Source organism: Cygnus atratus, chromosome 5 (assembly GCF_013377495.2).
Source record: "Cygnus atratus isolate AKBS03 ecotype Queensland, Australia chromosome 5, CAtr_DNAZoo_HiC_assembly, whole genome shotgun sequence".
NCBI classification, from domain to species: domain Eukaryota; kingdom Metazoa; phylum Chordata; class Aves; order Anseriformes; family Anatidae; genus Cygnus; species Cygnus atratus.
The window spans coordinates 58801836-58829534 of NC_066366.1; the positions used below are offsets into that span (position 1 = coordinate 58801836).

Consider the following 27699-nt stretch of genomic DNA (forward strand, 5'->3'; position numbering starts at 1 on the left):
AAAATGACAGGCATACTTCTTTGTATTTGATAACGTCAAGAGCAGAAATAAAGTGCTATGCATTGGCATTTTGAGAAATCAGAATAATTCTCTTTTTTGCAAAACCTGTATTACCTAATGGAAGAATGTCATTTTGGGCTTTCTTGCAAGGGTAATTATATTGTGACTCAAAAAGAAACTTTAAACCTGCTTGGTTTTAAGAATGTCTTTCAATTCACCACTATACAAGCAAAGATGTACATTTAAGTTTTTGCTTGAATGCTTTGTCGAATTTAGGTTTCAGAAATTAACCATTCTACATCAAACAGTGTTTCAGTGCATCACACTTGTAATGGGATACAGAGTACGATGCCTTATCAGTTGGAAAGGCTTACTCAAAACATGTGGTTTTCTTGAATATGGCATGTCATTTTTTGGTGTTGCACAGCTCGGCTGGCTGAGCTTGACAGTTACGGTGGCACAGCTGGAAAAGGGAGAATCAAACCAGAAGAGGCAGTGCCAGGAGTGGGTTTGAAGTACTGGTTCCTACTTTACTGTGTCCTCCTCCTGCCTTAGTGGCAGTGAGGTACACATGGGACTTCCCATTGTTTGCTAATCTCATTTTTCTCCTTTTGAAATAATTATTTTCTGACATCTGGAGTTGACATGACATACCCAAGTCATCTGCTTGGGGCTGGCTGTAAAATTGGACTATGAAGTGCAACTCTGAGTCTGTCTTGTGTACCCCTCGGCTATTGACAGAGGGCCTGTTTCTATAAGTATCCCATTGCAAGGCTTCCCAGGTTCCTTCCTCCTCCATTTCATTTCTTTTTTTTGAAACTGAGGCCACTCCACACGTGGCATGTGCTAGCTGATCTCACATGAGAGCCACGTTGATTAGATGATGCCATCGAGGTTATTGGCAGGCTTCAGCTACACTTGAAAATCAGTTTGGATTAGTACAGGGTGTAGAGTTAAAATGTGCTAGCTGTTTTTGAATAACTCCTTTTGTCGACATTTTGTTTGTGATTGATTTTGTAAGTTAACATGCTTTGACTGGCTATATGAGTTCTATGGGTAGGTTCAATAAATAACTCTGTATGTGTACACATGTGAGACCGTGTCCATAAACTGAAATCTTCAGTTTACACCTTCACTCCTACACATTTGTATTAATTTGTAACCATGCATCAATTTATTTGAAATTATTCTTTAATTATGAATAGCATTTTCCTGGAGCATGCATATTTATTTTTAATTATCGTTGTGTTTTTATTTTCAGCTCTTCTTTATGCAACTATTTTTGGAAATGTCACAACCATTTTCCAGCAGATGTATGCCAACACCAACCGATACCATGAGATGCTTAACAATGTGAGAGATTTCCTGAAATTATATCAAGTCCCAAAAGGCCTTAGTGAAAGAGTCATGGATTATATTGTCTCAACCTGGTCCATGTCTAAAGGAATTGACACAGAGAAGGTATGAGTGCATGAGGTAACAATTTGGATAGCAAGAGTTTGTGTCCATTGTATACTTCCTTAGAAACAGAACTGTATAACAGCATATAACTTACTAACAAAGTCTTAACTGCATGCTACTCCATTATTGTGGTTGTCATTGAATCAAAAAATGGATGTTTTAAGAAAAGTTGTGCTGTTTTGGAAATATGCCTTTATTTTTCATTATGGTAAATGTTTTCTGTCTTCTAGTTTGACTTTACCAAAATACTAAACAATTTTAATGTACTTAACTATTGAAATCAACAGGAAATTGGTCTTCAAATTAGTCTGAGGACATAATTTAATGTCAAACCTACATCAGTATTATTCTGAAAAATACTGGTATCTGTGAGTTGCAATGAAATGTTTGATTGGCTTGGACCTGTTGCTGATGCCCAGGACATCGTCATCAACCTAATTAGTATAGGATTTAATGGCAGTAGTGATTGATCTTCTTGAGCTGAAATCTCTCACCTAGAACTTAGGGCCTTTGGTAGGGAGATACTAAAAACGTGTTACTGCTGACATCTGTGCTGGGTCCTACTTGACTTTAGCCTTCAGAAAGGACTGGTCATTTAGGTGTCATCAAAAGTCAAGTAAAGGAAAAGGTTGTCTTCAGAGTGATTCATCCATTCTGTTCCAGGACAGACCTAGTGAATTGTCCTCAGGGCCTCTGTCTCCAAGACGTGTGTAGTGGAGTATGTCTAGCCTTGGACTGGATATTTTAGAGAGCTGAAGTCAGATGGGAGGGTTTCCACCTGCAATACCTTGAATGTAGGTAAGATATGACAGTTCTAAGTCTAGTTTTTTGTTCAGTGGAGATTGGGGATCCTCCTTTGACTTCCATGGAGCTGATACACATCAGCCGAAAGTAGGCATTCAGGCTCCAGTTTCCATGAAGATTTAACATCTGAGAACTTAGAAGGCAATATTCCGAGGGAGGGCAAGGAAGTGTCATAGCACATTAATGTCCTAAAATGAATAGTGTTCACAGAGCTTTGAAGTTCTTGCTTTGGCCGAATCTCTTGTATAATGTGGGATGATGATGCAGCTTGTTTGGATATGCCAAGATAAGTTGCTACACTGACAAATTTAGTCTTACATCATACTGATGCAACGACAGTTATCATACTCATTTTCTGCAATGAAATTCAGTTTACCATTGCAAATATAAAAATGTTAAGCAACACAGATTTTGATTTCTTTGGTTCTTGTACTTCAGTGTACCACGTTCTTTAATATGTTAATTTCTTATACACTAATACCCTAACTTCCAAATGCTGATTCATACAATGTTAACAGTGAGCTTTTCTGTTGTAAACTACTGTAAATGCATTCAGCCTTTTTGTGTAAACTCAAAAACGTGAAAATTCAACTCTCATTTGCATTTATCTCCTTGCAGTTGAGCCAGTATACTGTATTATTCTGCTACAGTTTCATTAGATTTTAATGATGCTTTGCAGTTAATGAGGAAAACCTATGCTTTAATTACTGAAATTTCCTTCCATAGTTTCCGCATGTCCGGTTTTATAGATTATAAAAATGCAGTTAGAGCCATAATCTTCAGCTTGTGGTAAGCAGTGTTCTCTGGTCTGTAAGATAGTAATGGCTGCTTAGCTAGATAATTAATATGGCTGTAAAATCTGTGACTTAGGTTTTTAACAATTTTCCCTTGGTAAAGACTTGCCTAAGCTTAGGCGTGGATCCAAAACCTATTTATAACAGTGGAAGGATTTCAGGAACTTCTGCATCTGGACATCAATAGTTGCATCTAATCGAACTTCCCAGAAAAGCCAATGTTACAGAAGAACAGAGACAAGATAAACGTAAGAACTTGAGCACCGGTTTGAATATGTTGGTATTTTGTATCCCCTACAGCCTGCAAGTCTGCAAAAGCAACAGCACCAGCAGCCTTTAGTGCCCGCACTGAGCATCCCCAAGTCTGTACAAGTGTAGCAGTTTGCTTTTGACTTCAGAACATTAGTCAAAGTGAGGATTTGTTTTAGGGTAAGGGTAGAAAGAAGGCTGTTAAGTAATAGGGCAGCTTTCCTATGTTTATCTCCACTCAGGACAGTGTTGTGATGTGCTTCACCAAAACAAATTAGAAAATGTTGTAAATCCTAGCTGAGAAATGATGGGAACATTGATACAGTTCCAGAGACTAGTCATGTAGAGTGGATCCTTCCTCTCGCATTAGTTCCTTCATTAGCCCTTCAAGCCTGTTGTAAAGCCCTCTGCATTTAAGTTGAAACCATCTGTGCAATCCCTAGAGCAGCAAAAGGGGATGGGAGCACACTATTGGGACCCCCAGGGTACACAGGCATAGAGTCAGATTTATTCCCATAGACACAGTGGGGCTAGCAGGACTACACTTTACCTGCAGCTCAGCTGCAGACAGTGCTTCAGTATATGTTGGAAAAGCAGATTACTGCCCCAAGGTCTTGAGTAGCTTCTCTGCACTGGTTTGTCTGACAGCCTGGACACGACCTTAGGGGCTCCTTCCAGTCTGGATTTCAAAGCTCCAATAATGAGATTCTGACCTGTCTGTGTCTGGATATTTTTGCATCAAATGATTTCCCATTCTCCTTAATTTTTACGAACCTTTCAATAAGCTTCGTATTACGCTGCAAAACATGTGTGCTCATGACACATTGTAATTAGTGAGGAATTTCTAAACTTTTCAGCTTCTATCAGACAGCTCAGACAGTTTCCACCATCAATGGATGTTTTTCAACCTAACATACATTATTATATCCTAAATTGTTCCAAATACATCAGCGTTGTCACAATGGAAGGTGTTTTGCAACATCATTTGCCACAAATTTATAACACATTTCATTCAGTCACTCAGCATGTTGAAATGGCTTTGTTTTGAAATCCAAATTCAAAGGACAAGAAGATTAACGTACGCAAGAATGAAATTTCTTGTACGAGTGTTACAGTAGGTTCCTATGGTGATGAACCGTCCTAGCAATTTGAAGGACTAAAAATAGATACATGTATGTGTTTCTTTGATAACTAAAGATTTTAAATTCATATGCTTGAAATTAAAATATAGTTCATAACTTAATTGGAATTACTACCATTTAACGTGTGTAGATTTCTTGCGTCAGAACTCAAATATCTATCTTTGAACGACACATTCAGTGTGTAGTCCCAAAGACGATCTTGGCTAAAACCAGGAAGGATGAATCCTTTATCAGATATGCACTGAAGGCAAAGCAGAAGTTACACACGGAGAAAGTTTAATGAGGATCTAGTCCTTGCTGCTCATGAGAACAGGCTGTCCCAAACAGAACTTTGTTTTAAAGCCCCCGTTGGTTGTCATTACGTGGAAGAGGTCTTGTTCTCCCACACTGGGGCAATGGTGCCTTAAGCATAGGCTTCCCTGTTCCTCTTGGGAATAGCTCATCTTCAAATCCCATCTTCAAACCACAGCACTTCAGCGTGTCTCTGGGTGTTCACAAATAAGGAATTAACAATGACACTAAAAGCATTAGTGTATTTATTATTATTACTTAAGAGGAAGCAAGTGGCCTATGATCCATAATCTTAAATCACTTAAACATTAGAGCCCTCCTGTGACAGCTGGGATGATGTATGTAGTACATGCACATGGACTCTATCTCCTGGAGTAACAGTGGCTCAGACAAGATGGAGTTTATTTTTATGTTTAATGCTACAGGTTTCAGGGTTATTCGTCTAATAACGACCAGAACTAAGAACATGAAAAAACTAAGATGCCTTTATATACTTAAACAGTATTTATCACACAGCAGAATATGTTTTTTGAGAGAGAGTTATAAAAGGAACCAGTGCATTCTCTGTATATGGCCAATTTTTAGCAGGAAAAAATTCTTTACAGTAATAATCTATGAAACACACACTGAATTCAAACCTCTTAAGTTTTTATTGAAATCTACTAGGCAGCAAATCAAAAATTTATAGGTATTAGCTCTTCTGTGAGAAATAGGTCATTATACATGAAAGCAGAACAACCATTAACTTACATGCAGATGTCTCAAGGTCTCATCTAATGATAATGTTCTGAAATGTCAGTAAAACCCAAAGATTTTCCCTTCTTGACCTCCATGCTGTTGTATGGCTTAGGATTTACTCAGAAAGCAATTAAATAAATGTCTGTCATGTTTTAACAGTCAATTTGTTCAGAAAAGCCATAGGTTGAAATAAAAAAAAGGTTCTATTTAGTATGAACCCAAGCATCAGTGTCGATTCAAATGAGAGCCAATTCCACATTGAAATGACTGAAATAGAAATCATGGGAAAATAAGTGTTAAAACTATTCATTGCTGGCCCGCTAAGCTTTCATTCAGGAGGGATAGGTTTATGGTAAATAGACGCAGGTTGTAACTTTATTAAACATTTAATCTACATAAGTACAGTGCAGTTTAGTTGTGTTTGCTGTTAATAGGATCTTCAAGAGCTGTAGTAAGAATTAGCATTACCCTGAGAAAACTAGTGGAATGAGGCTGCCATTCCTACAGTGCCCCATCACAGAGGTGTCTGTAAGTGCTGGCTGGATTTTCTCCTGGATGACCGGGGTAGAAGGCTTCCAAGCTTCATGGCCAAAGAGAACTTCTACAAAATTAGGTGTGACAGCTACATACAATCCCCTGCTGAAGAGGGAAGGTAAAAACCATTTGGACAAGTATTTTTGTTTCGTTGTAGAGGCGGGGTTGTTGGTCGTTCCTTGCAGATCGGGACGAGGTGAACAAGAAGTCTCCCTTCACCTCACAGAGCTGAGCTAGGACCAGGTACAGTTGCAATCCACAATTCTTTGGAGAGCGGGCTGCAGGAGAGATGGTCAGGGTCTCACTGTTCTTCACACAGGTCCAAGTGCAGGGCCTGTGCACCAGTGGGGCTTTCTGTTTCACCTTAATGGATGGTATGGATCATTTACATAGAGCATGCACTGTGCAGAGCCAGGAAAGATTATCCACAATGATCTCTTCCTCTTGGATGTGTTGAGTTTGGGTTGACAGAGATTAAACTATGAACCTCTCATACTTGAGGAAACACCAAGTCTATAAACCATGGCTGTAGAGCAGCTCATGAACTTTTTGCCTGGGGGAAGAAATACCTGCCTGGATGGGTCGGATGTTTTCCTAAGCATGGCCACCAAGGGGATGGAACTGACAGAGGGGCTGTCAGTTCCAGAGACCACATCTTAGGGGAATGACCACATCTAAGGGACTTCCAGACGTCCCTTCCAACCTCAACCGTTCTGTGATTCTGTCTTCTTCTGATCTGTTTTCTTAATACTTTTACCCTTGAATGATATCTTTACATAATGCTGCATGTTAAAAAATTAAGCCACTGTCAGCAGAAGCATGAAATAAAACCCATTGATCAACTCCGTTCTTCCAAGGGTGACCTTTGTGCCAAAAGTTGTCAATCCAAACAATCTTGAAGATCTTGAGAGATGCTTTGATGTAAGCCATATTCTTTTTGATGTTTATTTTGCTTTCTGTTACCCAAAAAGCACATTTGTAATGATAAAGCCCTTTAGTCTGCTATCCTTTGCCCCATCAGAAGGTCATGTAACTATTGTGTTACAGCAAAACTGAACACAATAAAATCCTTAACTGTTCTGAAACTTAGACAACCTGGGATCTGCTACTGTGTCATCAATGGATGTTTTTAGTGTGCTTCTTGCTACATTTCTCAGTGCATTATACAACAGGTACTGTCTTGGTGAACCAGTTGAATTCTTAAAGCACATTGTGCTGCTTCTCATCCTTCCATGGTTTTTCAGACCTTTAGTCAGACTCCATCTGTGTTGACAATATTGAATTTAACATGATCTAGAGCAGTTTCTAGGACTTTTTGAATGTCTCTAACTTCTTACTCAGTTAAAATGTGGTTAATTTTATTCCTGTAGTACTAAATCTAAGCATTTTGATCACTGGTTCAGGTCATGTATCATCAATAAGAAAAACAAGTGGACCTTACTAGGCTTGATTTTCAGATCTGAGCAGTTAAATCCAAGTGACCTTGGATGTTAGGCAGTGCATTTAAAATGGAACACACCATTGCTGCTTAGATTCAATTCTTAGTGCCAAGATATTCAGTGATGTATTAAAGATTACCCTAATGCATGCAGGGTTAATAACTGCTCAGTTGCATACATCACCTTTGATCTACTTCCAAAATTATCTGATTATTACAGGAAAATGTTCTGTGATTTGCTCATCAATTGTTTTCTTACCTTTGTCTCTTTGGCTCCAGTTCAGTGCCAAATGTAACACTTTTAGCCATGTCTGCAAAAGAATTCAATGCTCAAATGAGCCAAAACCTTCTAAAAATCTGAATAATTTGTTCAGGTGCCTAGAAAATAGTGCTTTTTTTTTCTTTCCTTTTTTTTTTTTTCTTTCTTAAAGATCTGACCTTGATTATAAGTGCTGAATATGTCTGAGAACCCAGAATGGCCTTTCTCCACAAAATAAAAAGAGAGATCTGTGGAGTATATAGCAGGTTAGAAGTCAGAAGAGTTTATTATTGAAGTTGACATTGCGAAATGTCTCCAATACTTGCTACTGTTACTCATTTAAGAAATGGTCCTTGTTATTCTTCTGCTAAGACTGCCTAAGCTCTTCATTTGAACATCAGTCAATATATCCCCTAGCTACAACCCCGAGAAAGTGAGAATTTTGTGTGCTGAAAGAGAATTGCAAATAGATATCATTCATGATTCACTGGCCTCTGTCCTCTTTGTTAACAAGTCTTAACAGATTCTGTAATATTTGTTTAAGCCATCCCGTAGTGTTTTCTAGCTGGGGAAGGTTTAAAAATATACTTAAACCCTTCCTAAAATCTATTATTTGGACACATTCTTAATCTGTACAGTTTTTGTTTCGATTCATTTGCTTTTCTTTGAGTTCTTCATAAGCTCTGCTCCCTGTAGAGTTCTTTGAACTGTTCAAGGGGCTTATCTTAAACTGCCTGAGCATGCTGAGGAAATGGATGGGAGAGGAAAAAAATCAGATTGAACTTCCTTTGGAATTTTAACACCCCACCCCCTTCCAGATCTTAAGTAGAAAAGATAGTGAGACATTTTGTGCCAATTCCTGTGTCTTCCAGAGCTGGTTACTGCTTTTCCCCATCTCTTGCATCAACCACAAGCTTTTCACTCACCACCAGCATTTTACAAACTCTGTAGGGTGTTCTGGAGATGATGCCAGTGCTGAATCTCTGTACTGAGTCCCCTTGTGCTGGGGTTTGTATCAACTGGGTGCCAGGCAGGAGAGTGCTGGTGGCAAAGCCCAGCAGTTGTTTTATACTGACTTTGAGGAGGCTTGATTTTCTACACAGATAAGGGATGTAATAAGTGTTATTCTGTGCTTTGTTTTCTCTTCTCTCAGCTTTATAATGGTTCAGATCTTTGTGGATACATGTGCACTGTTCACATGTGGCATGAAGCCTGGCTTCTTTTCAGTTAGAAATACATGCAGCTTATGCAGACAGAGAAGGTTTTCCTCTGGGGAGGCTTCAGCTTTCTCCTCTGATTTTGCTTCAAAACATAGCAGGTTCTGTTCTTTTATGATGGTTGGATGCATATGGGAAAGCTGACTGCAAACTCTGTGGATACAGATTTATTATGGAGCAATTTCTGTAGCAGCACAAGCATCTGGTCCCTGCAGGCAGCCTGCTCCAAGTCGTGTGCTCCAAAACCATCAGTTAGTAAAAGCATTGCAGTCAGCAACCTTCGTATCCTTCCTTACTTATAAACTACAGCTTTCACTGAGAAAGGTCTTGAAACCTCTAAGGAAATTTTGTCTTCAGAAACTTGTCTTGGTGGTTTTTTGATATGCTGCTGAAAGAATACACAGACTTGAGCAAATGTCCCAGATGAACTTTCCCTCTGCTAACATAAATGCCAGAGACATTTCCCTAATAGTGAAACGATCAACTGGGCATTACAGTTTATCTTCTCCCTTAAACTGAATTTTTCTTTATACCCATGTGTTGCATTTGTTTCACCATATAGACTCACCTACAACCAAGTTGCTACTAGTTTGTGTCTTTTTAGCTGCATGCTGCCTTAAAAATGCTGAGATTTTAGTAAGCATTTCACAAGGGGAATGTCTAATTCTTGTGTTACCAATAAAGGATCATTTTCAGAAGAATGTTTATCTGAAATTGAGGTGCTCATTTTATCATTTTCTGCTCTTAGGATCTTTGGAATGTTTATCATTAGCTTCCAAATGCTTGTGTGTGATCCTATATCACATTATGTCTTTTATGGAAGCAAGAAAATTACTCCTAATCTGTGTCACCCACGATCCCTTTTTACAGTATAGCTAATAGTCATATCAGAGAAGCTGATGGTGTCTGTGAGTATTCTCCTGAATTCATGATGTTGGTATTTGTAAACATAAAAAGTAGTGCTGCAAAGTCAGGTTGGAGCTCATGAAGTCCTGTCCTTGGAGCATACAGAAAACACATAACTTGATATTGAGATTGTCTTTCTTTGTCCTGCTCCCCTGCCCCCTGTGTATATCTACATTTGTCTTGATCAGTCAAAGTCCCTTTGCCAAGTCTTTCAATATTAAATATTTCTTTAGTTGTCATCCGTTTCATTCTCAGATCTCAGTACTAGCAGAGTAGCAGACAATAGAACTGAAATAAAAACTATTCATCTGTGGCTAACTCTTGGGTCATTTCTCATTTACTGTTGTACTTGTTGATAAGTTATATCTCCATACAGTAATATGTCATTAGGAGAATCACTTCATCATGACATCAGTGAATTCCTGAAGTATGCTAAGACTGGCTTTTTCTGTGCAATGGATTTTTTTTTCTGACTCTTCCTTTTACAAGATGTGATGATGAATACGTTTGCTGTAGCTACAAAAAGAGTAATGCTTTGAGTGCTCACTTCTAGTTCCCTGTACTTACCTCTGTATTTGTGAGGAAACAGTATGCTACTTCGCATCCAAGTGGCTTTTATTCTTCAGGGACACAGTTAATTTACACTTAAAAAATAAAGGGTCCTGGAACATGTCTGGACTTTACAGTAACATCCTCCGCAACGGTTAATCAATTTTGGATGCATTTAAGAAAATTTTCAACTATTATTCCTGCAGTTTGGAAGCTTAAAAGACAGAATTTGTAAATCAAATACACATATTTTTTCCTAAGAGCAGTGTTTGAGAATTCATGGCTCATGGCCTTGTTAAGTCAAAAGCAGTTACATTAGTGAAAACGTTCCTAAAAATAATTTAGGCCCAACAGTAGATAAAAATGTTAAAAATCATCCATCATTATGCCAAAGAAAGCACATTTTTTCATGCAATTATTATTAAGAAGAAAGGTGGCATTTTTATATTTTAAAACAAAGATGAACTTTCTGTTTGATCCAGAAGTATCCAAAATATTTTTTTTTATCTGAAAAAACTAAGGTGTCTCCATATTTCTCATGGTAAATGGAATGACTCAGGTAAGTGTAAGCTTGTAAAACTGACATTTGCCCCTAATAATATTATGGAAAAGATGATAAGGGATATGGTCACCAGTGACTCAGACAAGACATTATTACTAATGCAAATAATGGTTTATGGAGAATATGTCTTGTCAGATGTGTTTATTACTAGTTTTTATGATAAAACAGATGTAGGCAGGGTATTTGAACTTATTCTTTATACCATTTGATCACAGAAAAATGGCGTTAAGCAAAATTAACCTAGTCTCTATCAAAGGAAATGCGAACTAATTAGCTGTTAGATCTGGGAAGGTTGTTTTAAGTGAGAAAACCTCATGCTATGGGGAAGTTTCCAAAGAGATACTGTGCTTCGCAGTGTTAGATACAGGAAGCATCGTCTCTCTTGTTTATTCAAGATAAGATTTCAAGATAACTTGGCCGGATTCTATAAACGACTGAATGTGGAAAAGATTTCTGGTGTTTGCAAGCCTTTTATCAGAACAATATGATATGGTCCTCTGGCTGTTAGATGAAAAAAAAAATCAGTTTAGAAACAGCACGTTTGAAAAGAGAGGGTAGCTCTCCATTGGAACAACTAACCTATATAATTTGAAGGCATTAAATCAAGGCCTACTAGGCTTTAATTTTACCAGGTATTCTGGGATTGATATGAAAAGTCTGAGTTGACCCATAATGCAAGAGGTTAGTGCAGATAGTTGCAGTAACCCCTTCTAGCCTGGGAATCTGTGCATCTATGTGCAAACAGGTACTTGGGTTGTCTATTGATCTATTGAGATAAGAAAGAGACTAAAGGTTATTAATTAAACTAGAAATTGGTTATTATTTTCTCATTCTATGCTTTCGGATCTCTAAGTAATACATTACCATAATATGTTTTATACCTCTTCTGCATTAAACAGAAATGAAAGTCATGGCTTTACTTCTGAGTTAATATGACCGTTTGCCTCAAAGCTTATTCAGGGTTACGAGAGTCTCCCTCTACGTGCTATTATTCAGTGGTAGCCAGTGCATTGACCCAATGTCCCTCTCTTCCAGACTGTCTGCAGAGCAAGCTGCCAGATTAATTCCATACAGTAAGAAATTAATCAGTATGATTGATCTACATTCTTCTTTACATGAGTCTTCCAAGCGCTCTTCATCTTATTCCTTTTTCCATTATTTATCTTAGCAAAACTTTACAAGGCTTTATATGTTTCACAGTGAAATTAGCTACCACACAGCGAGGGACATGCGTTCTAGGATTATAAGGACACTAGTGTGTTTAGGTTGGTGTGCAAATATTAAACACTCATTTTACATGTCTAATGAGATCCACAGGTTTTCACTTTCTTTCTTCAGGTGTATTTGTGTTACTGTTTCAATAGGGAAAGCTATTTAAGGTAAGAACTTAATTAAAGGCCTTATTTAATTGATCTGTGGTAAAGACATATTCACCTTCACAGGGCAGTTTTCACTCACCTTTACTTTGCGTTTCGTACGGTTTCCTAGTACTTTCTTTTTACTCTAATCTCAAACTCTTTGGATTTTCTAGTCTGTAAGCCCTCCAGGGCAGGTTACTTATTGTTTGTCTGTACAGTGCTGAAACTAAACCCTACGTGTGTTCGGATACGCGTTGGTAAGTGGTCACCTACATCAGCGCTTCTGAAGACTAGGTTTCCAGATGGGAAATCAAAATCTGGTGGTTTTGATTGTGAGCGGTCTGCCTTTGCATGTCTTCAAGCTTCTTCAGCTCTGAGTGTCCATCCTGTGCTCCTGCAGGGACCGAGCATAGCAGTGGGCGGATGGTCTGGGCACCGAGTCTGGAGGGATACCCACAAAAGGGACACGGTAGTGCCACCTGCAATTCTGGAAAGCAAGTGTGAAAGAATAACAGAATAGTCCCTCTGTTCCACATCACCCTTCCACCTGTTCTCAAAGTGGTAGATGGGTAGAAAAATAATACTACCCCATTTCAAGATAAAACTCCCACCAGAAACTTAAGATCCACCCAGGCGAAACCACCCGTTCACTTATTTCATAAAGCACGCACTGCTGCGGTGTCATGTTCTTAGCTGATTATTTTTCGTCTTTCTTTCCTTCAGGTTCTCTCAATTTGCCCAAAGGACATGAGAGCAGATATTTGCGTGCACCTAAACCGGAAAGTTTTTAATGAGCACCCTGCCTTCCGGCTGGCCAGCGACGGCTGCCTGCGAGCCCTGGCTGTGGAGTTTCAGACCATCCATTGTGCCCCGGGGGACCTCATCTATCATGCTGGGGAAAGTGTTGATGCGCTTTGCTTTGTGGTCTCAGGATCCCTAGAAGTCATCCAGGACGACGAGGTGGTGGCTATTTTAGGTACTGTGATCTCTATTGAAATGGTGGTGCTTGGGATATATTAGCCTTCTGCAGACGTTTGAATATTAACTAGTCTTGCCTAACATCAGCTGGGACTACAGTAGGCTAGTGGTTTTCATAAGATGAGGATGTCACATTTCCAGAGATACCACTCTAGGAGGAAATGCTTCATCTTTTATTCAATTGAGAATGCTCTTTCTGCCTAGTATGGCTCACTGGTTACGGTTCCAGTGTCCCTGAGCAGAAGAGAATGTGAGCTTGACATCTTTTAAATAGTCTGCTAGAAGAAATGCACACTGTTTTATATCAGTCTCTCGGGAGGATTTCCACATTAACCTTTGCTCTGAGTTTTTCAGTTGTCTGTATTCTAGCCCAGAATACTTGCAAACAGTGTCTTCAAGGAAGCAAAACTGTTGCTTTTAGTGAAGTTGCTCTACAGAAAATAAATGGTTCAATCTGAGTATGTGAAGTGATAGGGATGCACCATTTATTCCAGCCTGAGTCATAAGAAATCTGAGTACTGGGGGAGCTCCAGGTTAATCCCACCACCACCCTGCTGCTGTGTCTGGTTTGCCAGCAGTAGGTGGGAAGGAGCCTCATGCAGACCCCTCACTAACTTGTGTGGGATTGGGAATTGTGTAGCAGATGGTGGGACTGGGTGGTCAGCACCAGTGTTGAGGCAGGAATCATCCTCAAAGGCAAGACAAGATAAATGAAAATGGGTGGCTCTCCTTGAAAATCATTCAGAGTCCATCATACCTGTCTATAATAGACCTGTCAATTGTAGAATTCATCTCTGGTTTCACATCAGCTATTTGCCTTCTCTTAAACTGGAGGCGAGGCTCTGAAGGCAGATGTGGGTTCTGGCCCTGTCCTAGATGGCCATTCATGTCACTGTACCTCTGTACTACTTCTTCCCTATAAGGGCAAATCCAGAGGGCTCCTTGGGTCCCTCTTGTGCCTCATGAGGACGACTGCTGAGAAATGAGGGTCATGACTGCACTTGGGAATTGTGCCAGCATGCGGGAACAGGGCAGATACGGGGAGTCACTACTGATCGTGGTTCAGTGCTTCACCTCTTTCCCAGCTGGCAGTGAGAGGGAGGAGAGGAGAAATTAGGACAAGCATGTGGAAGGAGACAGTCTGTACACGTACACCACCCTGGGGAGGGACTGGACTAATGTCCAGGTGTGTATGGGACTGCTGGGGGAGGCTTTCTGAGGGCGTAACTCTAGTGCTCCCAGCTGGAGTGTGTGTACTCACGTTATGCACATCAACACTCTTTCAAGCTACCTTCTGCAGCTTTTAGTACTCTGGAATACATTAAGGTTTTTAACAAAGGAGATTTAATATAAGAATGAATTTGTTTTCATATTCAGATGAGAAATCATTATGGTGAAAGCTCCTAAATCTGTAATTTCCATAGCAAAATGCTCCTTGTACTTCAGCTCACTGGGCCATTTTGTTTTTATTATTAATCTCAGTGACGAAAGGATCTCTTATGTTTGCTTACAGCTATTTAAAAATAAGAAAAGCTTTAAGAGTAAGTAGCAGCATTTAACCAAATAAATGGTTTTCAGGGTACTGCAATGAAACAGTAAATATGTAATTAACTAAACTGCAAGACATCACTAAGTGGATTACATGCCAAACCTTATTGTATTTACTAATGAATATTGTATTTGGAATAACAGTGAGAACTTTTTGTTTCTAACTTGTATATACTGTAAACCCAGTACCTATGTTATTCTCCATTTGGCTAGAGAGACCTTTAACCATATCTAGTTAAAATGAATTACCAGAAATGATTTTGATTCTGCCATGGCTGTTGACAGGTGATCCAGGGACTAGGAGAGATGTTCACTGTGTATTACAGGGACTGGCAGAATGTGTAAAGCTGACTTAGAGTGAGATAAACTGCTTCTTTTAGTCATAGGCACACCAAAGAGTTTTCTCATGTTCTGACAGGTTATTTAACAGAATAGTGAACTGAGTAATTATGAGATGTCGTATCCTAAAAATTCACTCGTGGAAGGAAATCTCTCTCGGATGTAGTTGCAGAGACATTTATAGTGACAGCTATTGCCCCTGAAATACCAACTGCATATCAGATGGTGGAGAGCATCATTTTCATCAACCTGTTCTGCCCTGAGAAGTTCAAGCACAAGGAAAATGATTCTGCGTAAGGTGGAGACCAGGTTTAAAAACTTCTTCCAAACATGAAAACCCATATAGACTACTTCAAATACTCCAAGCAACTACCTTCACACTGTTTTTCCTAGGAAAAGATGACTTATGGGGTTGTACTGCCAGTCTGTCCATCCTCCCCTTCCCCCAGCAGTAATCTGTAGTGGAAATGGGATAAGCGTCATTTGGAACTGGTCCTCATTAACTTCTGCTGTGGGAGCAGGAGGATAGCAGGATACACTGTCTGCCAGCCTTAGCTCCTTGCAGAGTTATCTGTTTCCTAAGCTTGGCATTTTGCAGTTAATATTTTAATAGTTGTTTTCATCCAAGGGTAGTGTTATTTGCATTGCAGAGAGAGAGAGAGAGAGAAGGGTTTTTTGTCCATGCTTGCCTGTAGAGAGGATTTTTGGTGTGTTCTTAAAAATCAGCAGGAGGGGACACCAAAATGGGTTAAGAGCATGCATCTTCCATCGCTTGCATTCATGCTTCTGTCCAAAGGGCATGGCTTCATCCTCCCTCAGGTCCCAGAGTGAATCGCTCTGTGATGTTTCTGCTCTTTCTTTCTCTGTCTTCCCTTACCACATCTCTCTCCCTTGCAGCCAGAGCAGGTTGGTGCGGCCAGCCTCCCTGCCTGCTGAAATAGTGTCCTCAGGAGCTTGAACATCCCACCCAGCTGCTCTCCATGGGCTACACTGGGGAGAAAAACATCCTTTTGCATAGTATCAGTTTTGCTGGATCAAAGGCCTTGGCATTTATTGTGCTTGAAAACAGGCGAAACCCAGTGACTGACAGGGCAACTTGCCACGCCATGACGTTTTTGTTCTCCCCTGGTTTGGTTTTGTTCTCATTTGTGTGTTATTAAATGCACATCTGCTGCAGTAATCAGCACTACAGAAATCGGTAAAGTAAGAGAACGAATCCAATTGAGCCTAGAGTGCTGCAGTTTATAGGACTCATTAATGAAGGTACCCAGCTGCCCCATTATGTTCCCCTCATTAGGTGTCTTCATTTCTTGGGGACAACCTCCCCCCTTTCACAGGTGCCAACTCTAGCAGACCACGCAGTGCTCTCAGAGTTGGTGTGAAGGGAAAAACAAGATCTGGTCATTTTAATGTAGCTCATATGTAGTTGCCATGATAATGGAGAAGGGCAAACTGTCTTCTCTCTAATTATCAAAACTTTCTTAGGCAGGGAGGTGACCCTTGGAAGGCACATCAGTAATTTTCCACCACCTCAAGCAGGAGTAAACAATCTGCCACTGCACTGCATGGGAAGGCAGTATCAGTGCAGATGTCTTAGGAAACACTCAGGGCTTGAAATCCCCCAGCATAATGAAAGAAGTCATCTGCTAGCAGAGGGCACCTAGCGACTCACCCTGCCACAGTTAGCCTGAGTTTTGCTCCTGGAGAGGAGTTTGGTGTGAGGGGCGATGCTGACCCAGTGTCTCTGGAAGCTGCTTTGCAGCTCTTGCAATTAGCACAGCTGACCACGGAAGTTGTACAGTAACTTAAACCGGGCAGATTGATTAGCAAGGCTGAGAGAAGTCCTTTTGCCAGCAGAAAACTAATGACTCGTGGTGTTCAAATGTTGATTGTAGGAATTGATCAAAAATATTGCTCAAACTGTGTAGCGATAAAAATATATTGAGCAGTGAATTCCTAGTGGGGGGCTGCTGCTGAACGAATTCAATTTTGATAGTCAAGCCAGGCTGAATATAGATTTAACAGCTCATGTTTCAGCCACACTTAGGGTCTTGATCCCATATGTATTCAATCAAGTTGTTCTTTGTCTTTATGTGTTGCACGTTAATTCTCAGCATGTTCTGCATATAGTCCCAGTGCAATGGTGTTGTTTATTGGATTTATTGTTCTTAGGCAAGCTAGAGTTTCACTTATTACTGGTCTCCTTCATGAGTTTGTTTCTAAAGATTTGGGCTGTGAAGAGAGCATTACACTGTGACAGAGGAGCTAAGGAAAGCAGGAGCACAAGTGGCATGTCTTCTCTAATTTGGTAATTCAAATGAAAACAAGGAAGAGTATCTTTCTACTCCTAAATTTTACATGTGTTTGAAGGTCAAAAGGTTAAGTCTCCTACCATATCACACAGGGAAAAGTTCTTTATGAGCTGAGCAAGAAGCAGCTCCCGTTTAGGTGAGCAGGAATCCCGGGCTCCATCGCTCTCATCCATGGGTGTTTGTAATTTGGTATTTGGGATCCATTCATCAACACTTTGAATTCCCATGGTGGCACACAGGTGGACGTATGCTTTGTGCAGGGCAAGACTGACTGTGTGATGCACTACATGATGTGAAAAACTGGCAGTCCAATTCCATCTCATAGTATTAGTACCTCATTCCTTGATTTTAATTAATGTAATCACAGCTTGGGTCACTTCTCAAGTGGAAGGAAGGTGGCAGAATTTGTCTTCACATAAAATCAGCTTGATACTGTGTAGTGAACTTTGTTTGTTTTTCATGTGAAGTAAACCAAGGCAAACTAGCTGTGAGAGTTTCCCCAGCTTAGTAACGTGCAGCTGGCAGGAATTTGTAGAACAGCCTATGTTCTGTTGCATCTGCAGGAAAAGTCTCCTTTGTTGCAGTGAGTTAAAGCTCCAAATAAACTCACAGGGAAATGATTCATAAAGGAAAGCTGTTTTTTTCAGTTAGCAGGACTGCAATAATTAAGGTGATGTAGGCTGTTTTTTAAGTGCTGAATCTCAAAGTATTTTGCAAAATACTCAGAGTACTGATCTGAGACCCAGTGAGATGCAGCTTTGCACTGTGCAGTATGCCTAAACGCGTTCCTTGGAATGAGTCCTGTCTTACACGTTGGGGTTAACACGCATAGCACCATGTAAAGTTTAGTCCTACTGATGTGTGTTCAAAGGTGTTATCATCTCCTACTGACAGAATTAAAGGGAATGTTCATTTTTTCACGTTATTTTGTAAGTTTAAAATATTTTTGTCTCTCTCTATCTGCACCATGGTTAACTATAATAAGAAGCATCAATCTTAATTTAGTGCCAGCTGGTGTGTTATAGATGTGATCTGCAGCCTCCAATGTCAGAAAGATTCCTTCCACTGAATTGAAATGGTTTTGAATTAAACCTGCACGCTTCACTGCCAAACCCAGGAGCTCAAAAGTGTTGGCAGTGCAAGAAAAGAAAAAATATTTTAAAATAATGTGATGTATTTCTTTTAAATCACACTAACAGTTTGAGGCAATCTGATTTGCCTTACGAATATTGAAGATGGTGGGAATGGTCATGCTTTCACATTTATTCCTTCAGTCAGGAAGGATGGATACTTATTTTTGTATCAAATCAAAACTGAGGTTTCCAATCATGAGGAGCTGGGGCTTCTAGAAAAATATGAAGTATTAGGCGACTTGTGTTTGAAGTGTGAGAGATGGGGACCACTAAGCCTTCACTAACAGGAGAATATCTCTACAGATCTTTCCCTCTTGTTGCAGCAGTCCTGAGTGCTGGAAGAAAGGTAAATTTATTTCCAGTATTTAGGTGCAGATGGGGAAGGTTGCACTGTATTTAATAATGCAAAGTGCTTTTGCAAGCATGGACTTGAATCTTTGGCACAGTCGCTTGTTATTGTTTCTTTGCTGGCTATTTTGACAGTCTTTCAGACGCTAAAAATGCTGTTTTCTCTGCTCATTCTATCCCTTCACAGGTTAATGTACAGTCAAGTTGGATGTCTGACTAGTGTTAAGTGGTTTTCAAGGGAGTTCTGGCTCTTTGGTATGCCCTAGGGAAGGCTGAAGTTTTGGTTAAAACCTCCAGAGTCAAGGAGCCCTCTCTTGGTCTGGTAGGTTGTGCTTACAGGCAGCAGTGATGTCCCGGAGGGCAGGAGACAGCTGGTGAGCTTGCTTCACTCCAGACCCCTTCTTTGGGTATAGGCACCTGGATCAGCTAAATCCACAAATCCAGCCAGCCCAGTACCCTGTCTCCAAAACTGGGCAATAGCAGATGTGCAGGAGAAAGTAGGAAGATGAAGCAACCAACACTCTCCAACCCTCCATTAAATTGTGCTTCAAGATCTCCCTCACCCAAAGGGAAATTCTTGTGTTTGGTAGCCACAGGTGGGTTTTATTCCACAAATCCATGCTGTTATTTTGTAAACCTCTGCAACCCTGATGTCCTGTGGCAAGGAGCTGCAGAGCTGGCCTATTTGCCAAACCATTACAGAGCTGTGGGCTGCTGTGAGTAAGGGAGCAGGTTCTCTCCTTGCTCGTTAGAGATCTACATCAGCCTGAGATACGTCTGTCTGGCAGCCAGAGCTTTCACTGCAGATGTATACACACAGACAAATGTATGTGTATGAATACTTGTACCAGTAGCAATGTAATTATGGCTACAGGGACTTGATATTTGGTTCCTGACCTCCACGTCTGTGCATCCTTCATGGCTATTTGTACCTGGGCAAATTAGGTGAACATTTTCTGTGTGTAATACAGTTCTACTGATTCTGCAACAAGATTGTTTTGTATTGCCTCTGTGTTTCATAAGCAACAGAAGATTTAGGCGTATCCTGATGGAAAGCCTACATTATTCATTGTGTCTGGCTTTTGCTAGTGTGACTGATGGGTCTTGGGAGATGTTTTAAAATGGGGGGTAGGGTAGCTGGCCTATTTGCTAAGACTGCACAGAATATATTTTCCAAATTTGCTCTCATCCACAAGAGCTATCACCTTAAGAAAAAGCCTGGGCCCCTTTTATATGTTTTTCTTCCCAGTGCTGTTTTCCACCAGGAATTCATTCCCTCATTGCCTGTCCAAACCTTCTCCAAAAGCCCTCTCAGGTTATCATGTGTACTAGGATATTTTTTAGCTGTTTCTTTCCCTATCTGGAGAAAGATATATTTTCTTTTTCTTTTCATAGATAATGGGTTCTGAGGGGTTCTGTTTTACAAGGGTGTTTCCTCTCTGTGAATCCAAGGACTTTTTCATTTCCATTTCGAGCCCCTGGGGAGTTTCATAAGGCCCATAAGATTTTTTTCTGCCTGAGAGGTCCAACCATGAGCTGCTGTTTCACAAACTGGCAACTCAGTCCATGGTGCGAGGCTGTGGAGAGCATCAGGCCTCCCCCCCCCTTCTGTGTGGGAGAGTTACCCAGAATATAAAATTTAGAATAATATATAGGAATATAATTATCCATTATATAGTTACATGCTGTATAATTCTCTCTCTCTCTCTCTCTCTCTCTATATATATATATATATATATATATATACACACATGCATGGATCCATATGTATGTTTTCATGTACAGGCATGTAAGCATAATACACCTGGAAATTTTTGTCTGTCCTTAGGGTGATACCAGTAGAGCTATTTCATCAAAAATTATGCTCGTGACCAACACCCTGCACACGTCTTCCTGGTTTCTGTGGTTCTTTTGGTCCCCAGATCCTTCCATCTGTGCTCCTGCCACATTTAAGCCAGCAACATCCACATCCTGACTCTCCTCTTGCCTTTCCTCTGTGTAATTCTTCACACCAACTGCAAAGTGTACACAAGAGGCCCCCAGTTTAACTTTACAGCACTCCCTGTTTTAGCTATGCTTCAGGCACTGCAAGAGCAATGGCACAAGAGGACTTCCTCAGTTCAGGAGGAGTATTGGGACTGCTCAGGACTCGGGGCAGTGCAAATGTGGGAGGTAACATGCTGGGGCCTTGAAAAATCTCAAGAGAGAGACCTTGAGAAGACTGTGGGCTGTGTCAGCCCCAAGTGCCTCTGCATCACCAGCCCAGCCCCGGGCTGTCCCTGGAGATGTGCGCGCATCGTGCCGGTGTGCACTGCAGATGTGCCTCCAAGTAACTGGGGTTTAAGACCTACCGGGTACATTTTTTATTGTAATTCTAAGATTTTTTTTTCCAATTAGTTGCACTGTGTTAAATAAAACTTGAATGAATAATTACTGCTCTCCACACAGTGAGCTACAGCTCATCCGGACAAAGTATAGTACATTAATCTCTGTGTTTATGAGGAAACGCACATTGTTTTGGAGAATCTGTTTGGTTTTGTTTTCATTCAGGACGTTCCTTAGCACATTTATAGCAGGCAAATGAGACTTGGAAGTGTGTGGGGAAACATCAAATTCAAAAAGCCTCGAGTGCTTCCAAGATTTTATACTCGCTGAAGAGAATAAACTGCAACATAAAGGGAGCTTATGGGCCTCTTATAGTCACCTCCTGCGAATCAATGAGCATTGGCAGCAGACAAAATACCAGCTTTACCTTTTAAGTTGTCTCTTCAAGTAACCATTTCACCATTCAAGTCCACTGAGTGATGACCCATGAAAGAGGGAAGAGGTACAGTTTATCTTGACTCAGACTCTTTCAGAGGAACCCAGTATCATTCCTGCCTCACTGAACTGCAGAAAATGAGGAGATCTCAGTTTTATGAATGGTGATTTTATCTGTATGTAATTTGGGTATATTCTGTAGCACAACATCCTACGGAGTTTCTGAGTCAGCATCCACTGCTTCCACCTTCTTGGCTTAAATTAGTTATATATTACTTTAAATTTAGAAAGAAAACAAGTATTTTGCTCTCATTTCAGTGGAAAAATCATAGTAGTCCCTGTTATTGAATTCTGTCTTTTTAACTGTAGTCGTCCACAGCTGCTGAAAGCAGGACTCGGTTCTGTCCTGTGTCCACCTCAGAGAGCAAATCCATTATGCAATTTTTGTGCACTTCAAAAATGGTCTATTTTCTATAAATTATGTAACTGTGCTGAGTATGCCTGTAAACCAGGTTTTGAACTGTGGGTATAGACAAGGACAATTAACAGCAAAGGGGTTCAAAACAGTACATTAGATAAATAATATGTTAGCAAGAAATGCTCTGTGATAAGGAGAGCATTTTAAGGCAACTTGTTTTATAAATTTTATCAGCAATATTATGTATTGCAGTTAATTTTAATTACATCCAAATATGTGGAATTATTCAAAAGCAATTCAATGAAAATGCTATAACCTTTCTGAGGGATGATTCTGCTGTACAGACTTCTGTTACAAAATGAAAACAAGGAAATGAAGATAGAGACTCGCAGATCACGTTACTCTACATGAGAAATGTTGGTCCTGTTTAACTGAATATGATACCAGGGGCAAAAATAGGGAAATAGTCTCTGACCCCGAAGAGTATTAAGATGGATAAATTATAACTCCAGTCTGTGTTCCCGAAATAGAGCAGAGTGAAATGTTGCTAGTCCTTAAAGGAAGAAGTACGAAAATATATATTACCTTTTCTATCCCCAAACTATAAAATCACTAACCTTCACCAAGGGGCTGCTTGAGGTACCCGAAATCAATAAAGATAATACCACTGACCGATTGATTTTCATTTCCTCTTAATAACTACTGAAATAAAGGGCTTGAATATCATTGGGAACTGAAGCAAATGTCTTTCCATGTACCATGCTTCAAAATTTGAGGTGCCAGCCACCAACCACACGTCGTGGCCCTCAGCCAGGGCCTCACCTCCCATCTGGTTGTAGCTATTTAAATATGCAGGTGTCTAAGGGGTCAAACCCTTTCGTAGTCAGAAAATATTTAAATACAGACATAAGCATAACCCTCTACTTAAGTTGATGTGTTTGGATTTAGAAACAGGCTTTTGGATCTGCTCAAGATTTAGAGCCAGGTATTTAGAGGTTAAAAGTCTCAGGAAATTTTGGGTGCATTTTCTGAAGGAACGTTGCCTTTCACGCTGAAGTAGAAGTGTTTAAACTGTCTTTAAAATGTGATCCTCGGTCCCTGGAAGCTGGCTCTTAGACAGCACTGCAAAGCCATGGTGATAAAAAAAAAAAAAAAAAACAACTAAACGGCATCAGCTTTCAGTGAGAGTGGAGCTCCTATATAATTTAGGAAAGATCCTCAGAAATATTTAGTAACCTGACCATTAGTTAAGTACTTCTAAGTTCAGGAACTTTTGGAAAATCCATTACCAGCATCTTCAGCTACACCAAGACCTTTACAATCTGGCTTTTATGCTTTGTGTCACTTCTCAGGGCAGTCTATAAATAAGTTAAAAACCTGGGGCTATTGCTAAGGATGCTCAAGTACCTCAGATATTTTTAAAACTTTTATTAGTTTTCACAGCTGGGAGCTGATGTTAGCTTAATCAAAAGCATAAGAGAGTTCAGGAAGAAATCATGCATGTGCTGAAGAACACCATGTAAGTGTTACCTTTTAACAAATTTGTGCTGCTGTTTTTCAGGTAAAGGCGATGTGTTTGGTGATATCTTCTGGAAGGAAACCAGTCTGGCCCATGCGTGTGCCAATGTGCGGGCTCTGACATACTGCGATTTACATATTATTAAACGAGAAGCCTTGCTTAAAGTGTTGGACTTTTACACTGCTTTCGCAAACTCATTCTCAAGGAATCTCACACTCACCTGCAATTTGAGGAAACGGGTAAGGCAGCTGCTCTTGTTTTCCCATTTCTTCCACCAAGAGATTGCACACTCCTGCAGACTGTTTGCAGTGCTGAACAACCCTCGATTTACTCTTGATGTTTTCAGGTCATTGCAGATTAACTGGCCTTTCAATAAATGTTGTAGCTCTTTGTTAATGATTGCTCAATAAAAGTTAGCCATAGATTTGCAGCCCTGAGAAGCAGTCCAGGCAGGGTGACATGAATTACTCTTTCTTTTCATTTTCTCTGCCTTTTTTTCTTTTTTTTTTCTTTCTGTTACATAATGTATGAAGTTATATGTTACAGTATGAGAGAATCTAGATTCCTCAGAGGTGAGGTTCAGTCTCTCACCTGCCAAGATATAGGTCAGAAGAGAACAGTCTGATGGATCTGCATGGCACAGACCAACTAAGAGAAATTTATTGATGTTAAATAAATAAAATGTACTCAGCAAAAGTATTATTTTAATACCTGCTTCTCTCACTTGCGTAGTTGAAAATTTTAATATGGCAAGGTTAATAAAGCTTGGTAGCAATTTTACATTCACAGCTCACTTTTTAAATCCTCCTGCTCATTTTATAATCAATCAGCAATGCTCACTATCCATTAGTCCTTTCAAAGAGCACTCCATCTAAAAATTAATTAGCTATAAGGACGTATCTTGAAAACAGGTTAAGGGATTCTTTAATTCACATTGCGGCTGCAAAATTTAATCTTTATGATGTTTTTTTTAAGATTGATGAGTGTTATATAAATTTAATTTGCATAGAGAAATCTCATAACAATGATTTATAGATTATTGAGCATTAACTGAGATCCTCTAGCTGCTGAAACATTTTTCTACAGCTGTACCTAAGGGCATCTCACCTAATAATGTATCGAGGCTACCTTGGTATTTTACAAGATAATTTCAGCCTCTGAAGCAACAGGACTTAAACAGAACTAGAATTGTACTTTTCTGAGTATAGTTTCTCCCTGGTCACTGGAGCATCTTACAAATGCTTCTTTCAAAGGAGATTCCTTTTTTGGTGTATTCCTTGTGTTCATTAATATACCAAGTATGGCACGAAATACCCTTGGCAAAAAGCAGATGCAATGGGATTACAGTCCCACTCTGCCTGTGCAGGAGTCTGAAAGAGCTGAATTATAATCAGGTTTGGTTCCAGCTTGTCAGCTTACCTCTGACTTGAAGCTTGTTAACTCTGCTTCAGACCTGAGGAAGGGCTTTGGGGCTTGAAAGCTCATTTGGGGTTTCTAGCTTTTTGCTTCTCTGTTGATAAGATGTTGTCCAAGCTGTGACATTAACATCCTTCCCTTGCCATCTCACCTACCTGTGACAAGCCACCAGCTCCAGTCCCAAGATGACAATTCTGCTCAGGCCTTCCTGACTGTGATTTCATGGGACAAGACAATGCCACATACGCTGCCAGAATGTATTCTTTCTTTCTTAAAACTATGAACATGTCACTTCAGCTAGCTTCCTGGGAATCCCCTGCCCACATTAGCATGACAAGGTTGTGCACAGCAAAAACCACACAGATAGTTTTTCCTGACAGGTCAATGTGCTGGAGTCCAAGTCTACAGTCCTGGGATGCATATGGGGAATAATCACCTGGCTGTGTTTCCATGGATTTTCTTCTCTACCATGCTCCTTGTTTTGGGCAATTTGGTTTCCTGCAGGGCCCTGGCAGAGAGAGTCACACAAATGGAAAAACACTCAGGGAGTTCAGATCCCCAGTGCACAGCTCAGTGTTGGGTACATGGATTGTGCCATGCTGGCAGTGATTCAAGGTAATCACATCACCTTATAGCCCATGTGGAGTGGTTCTTCTAGAGGGCAATCATCTGGTTCCTCTTCAGTGATGATCCCTAGTGTGGGATCATCCCCTTTATGTTGGGTTTTGAGGGAGTCCTCGATTGCTAACTTTTAAATACCTAGGATACATAAGATGAACTCCACCTATGATATCTCCTGTAGTGTTACTCAAGAGCTATTTCAGGAAAAGTTTTACTCCCAGTATTGCAGTACGTTGTGCTGAGCCAGAGCCTGCTTTGCAGAAATTTTGGGTACTGTTCATAGATACAAAATAGATCATACTACTTTCAACACCGGGGATGCAACCCAAGTCCTGTTACATAAAATTATTCAGGAGATTGTTTCAAACCTTATATCTGCGGAAAGTATATGTGATTACTAGTTGGGCTCAGAAGTGTTTGACTGTGAGTTCATCTTTTAGTAAAAGCCATGCCATCCAGGACAGTTTCATCAGGCAAACAGAAAGCAGTGAGAGCGGGCCGACAGAGCTGCACTGTACTGCAGCAATTTGTGCTGAAGTCACGTAATCTAAATGGAAAGAAAATCATTGTCTCCTTTAATTGATTTCAATAGAAATATACTTAATGCTTTTTCTACGTAGTCATCACTTGTAAGGTTTGACATTTAATTATAACAAAAATACGCTCCTTGCAGTTCTGTGCTCAAGAAAATGGCTGTTTGTTCTCACTGTCAAAAATATATAGACAGAGAGAATTGCTCTTTCATCAGGTCTGCTCTTCCAAATATGCATGCGTGCATGTGGGTGCATACACACACGTGTATTTGTGTTGCATTGTCCCTCAACAAGCACTTAGGTGTAGTCTATAGACTGTGAAACTATTTAAACGTTCAAAAGGCTAATAAATTAATAATAGTACTGAGCAGGAAAGGTTAGTTCCACATGACAGGGAAGAGAAAGTCACACTGAAGTGGGAAAATAATGTTTTCTCACTCCCGAATAACATTTAGAGGCTTGGCATGTTGAATGACCTACTTAAGGCATCTTCTCAGCATGCTATTATCAACTCTGGATTTTTGTTTTCTTTTTCCGTGCATTAGGTAGCTCAGGCATCACACTGCATTTATGAGCCCATAAAGTGAGCATGCTTGCTAGCTTTTCAGCCAGCAGTCTTCTCTCCTGCTCAGGGTGACAAAGTGACTTTTAATCTGTAATTGCAAAGTATTGCAGCGTATCTTGTTTCATGGTCTGAAATCTTTATGGCACATCTAACGTCACTAATGTACACTCCAAGGCAGAACCAGGACTTTGAACTTTTTTTTCCAAATAGGGAAAATAATTAATCTGGAAAGTTATTCTATAAAATCACAATGAGATTACATAGCTGCCTCTGAAGACTGGAAGTTATAAAGCAGAGTTTGGGATGAGTCTTCAAAGAGTTAATTACTGCCTTCTGATGTTGGAAGAGAATATTAATAATGCCTAATTCATTAAGTGCCTTTCAAGATTTCACACAGCTGGAGTGAGGGCCTCTACAAGCGTAAGCCATGGAGCTTGGCATAAGGAAGGGGAGTCAAGACAGATTTCCAAGAGACCCAAACCCATACAAATATATGTACGTTATATTGATGGTCAAAATCAGGAAGGAAAGATTGCATTGAGCTACCAGTTGTGTTTCCACAGAATACAAGTCTTCAGCTGAGATATTTTTAAATTTTTTTTTCCTTTTCTCATCGTTTCTTCCATTTACACCAACTAATGCACCATCTCCAGCTAACTGCTAGACCACCGCAGTCTGTGGAAGTGCAGGAAAAAATCAAACTGAAATTTCGCCCTTCTGAAATCCAAACTGAAATTCTCCTGTGCTTAAGTAAAGTAAGCATTTTCCCCTCATATGGTCACATACTACTGTGAGCAAAATGAGCTGTGTTAAATGAACCTGGAGCAGCCAAGGAAGAGGACAATTGGCCATAGAGGGTCTCTGGCGCATTTGCTCCTGGAAGGTGTGCTAGGAATGAGCCAAGGAA

General features: G+C 40.1%; 1 protein-coding gene across 1 annotated transcript in view; it reads left to right on the forward strand.

Moving 5' to 3' along the window:
• KCNH5 (potassium voltage-gated channel subfamily H member 5) overlaps positions 1-27699 on the forward strand; it is a 152488-nt gene that overhangs the window by 102032 nt on the left and 22757 nt on the right. Inside the window, exons 8-10 of the mRNA XM_035551291.1 lie at positions 1262-1461; positions 13026-13278; positions 23700-23896. Of these exons, the coding sequence (XP_035407184.1) occupies positions 1262-1461; positions 13026-13278; positions 23700-23896 (650 nt within the window). The remainder of the gene's footprint in view (positions 1-1261; positions 1462-13025; positions 13279-23699; positions 23897-27699) is intronic.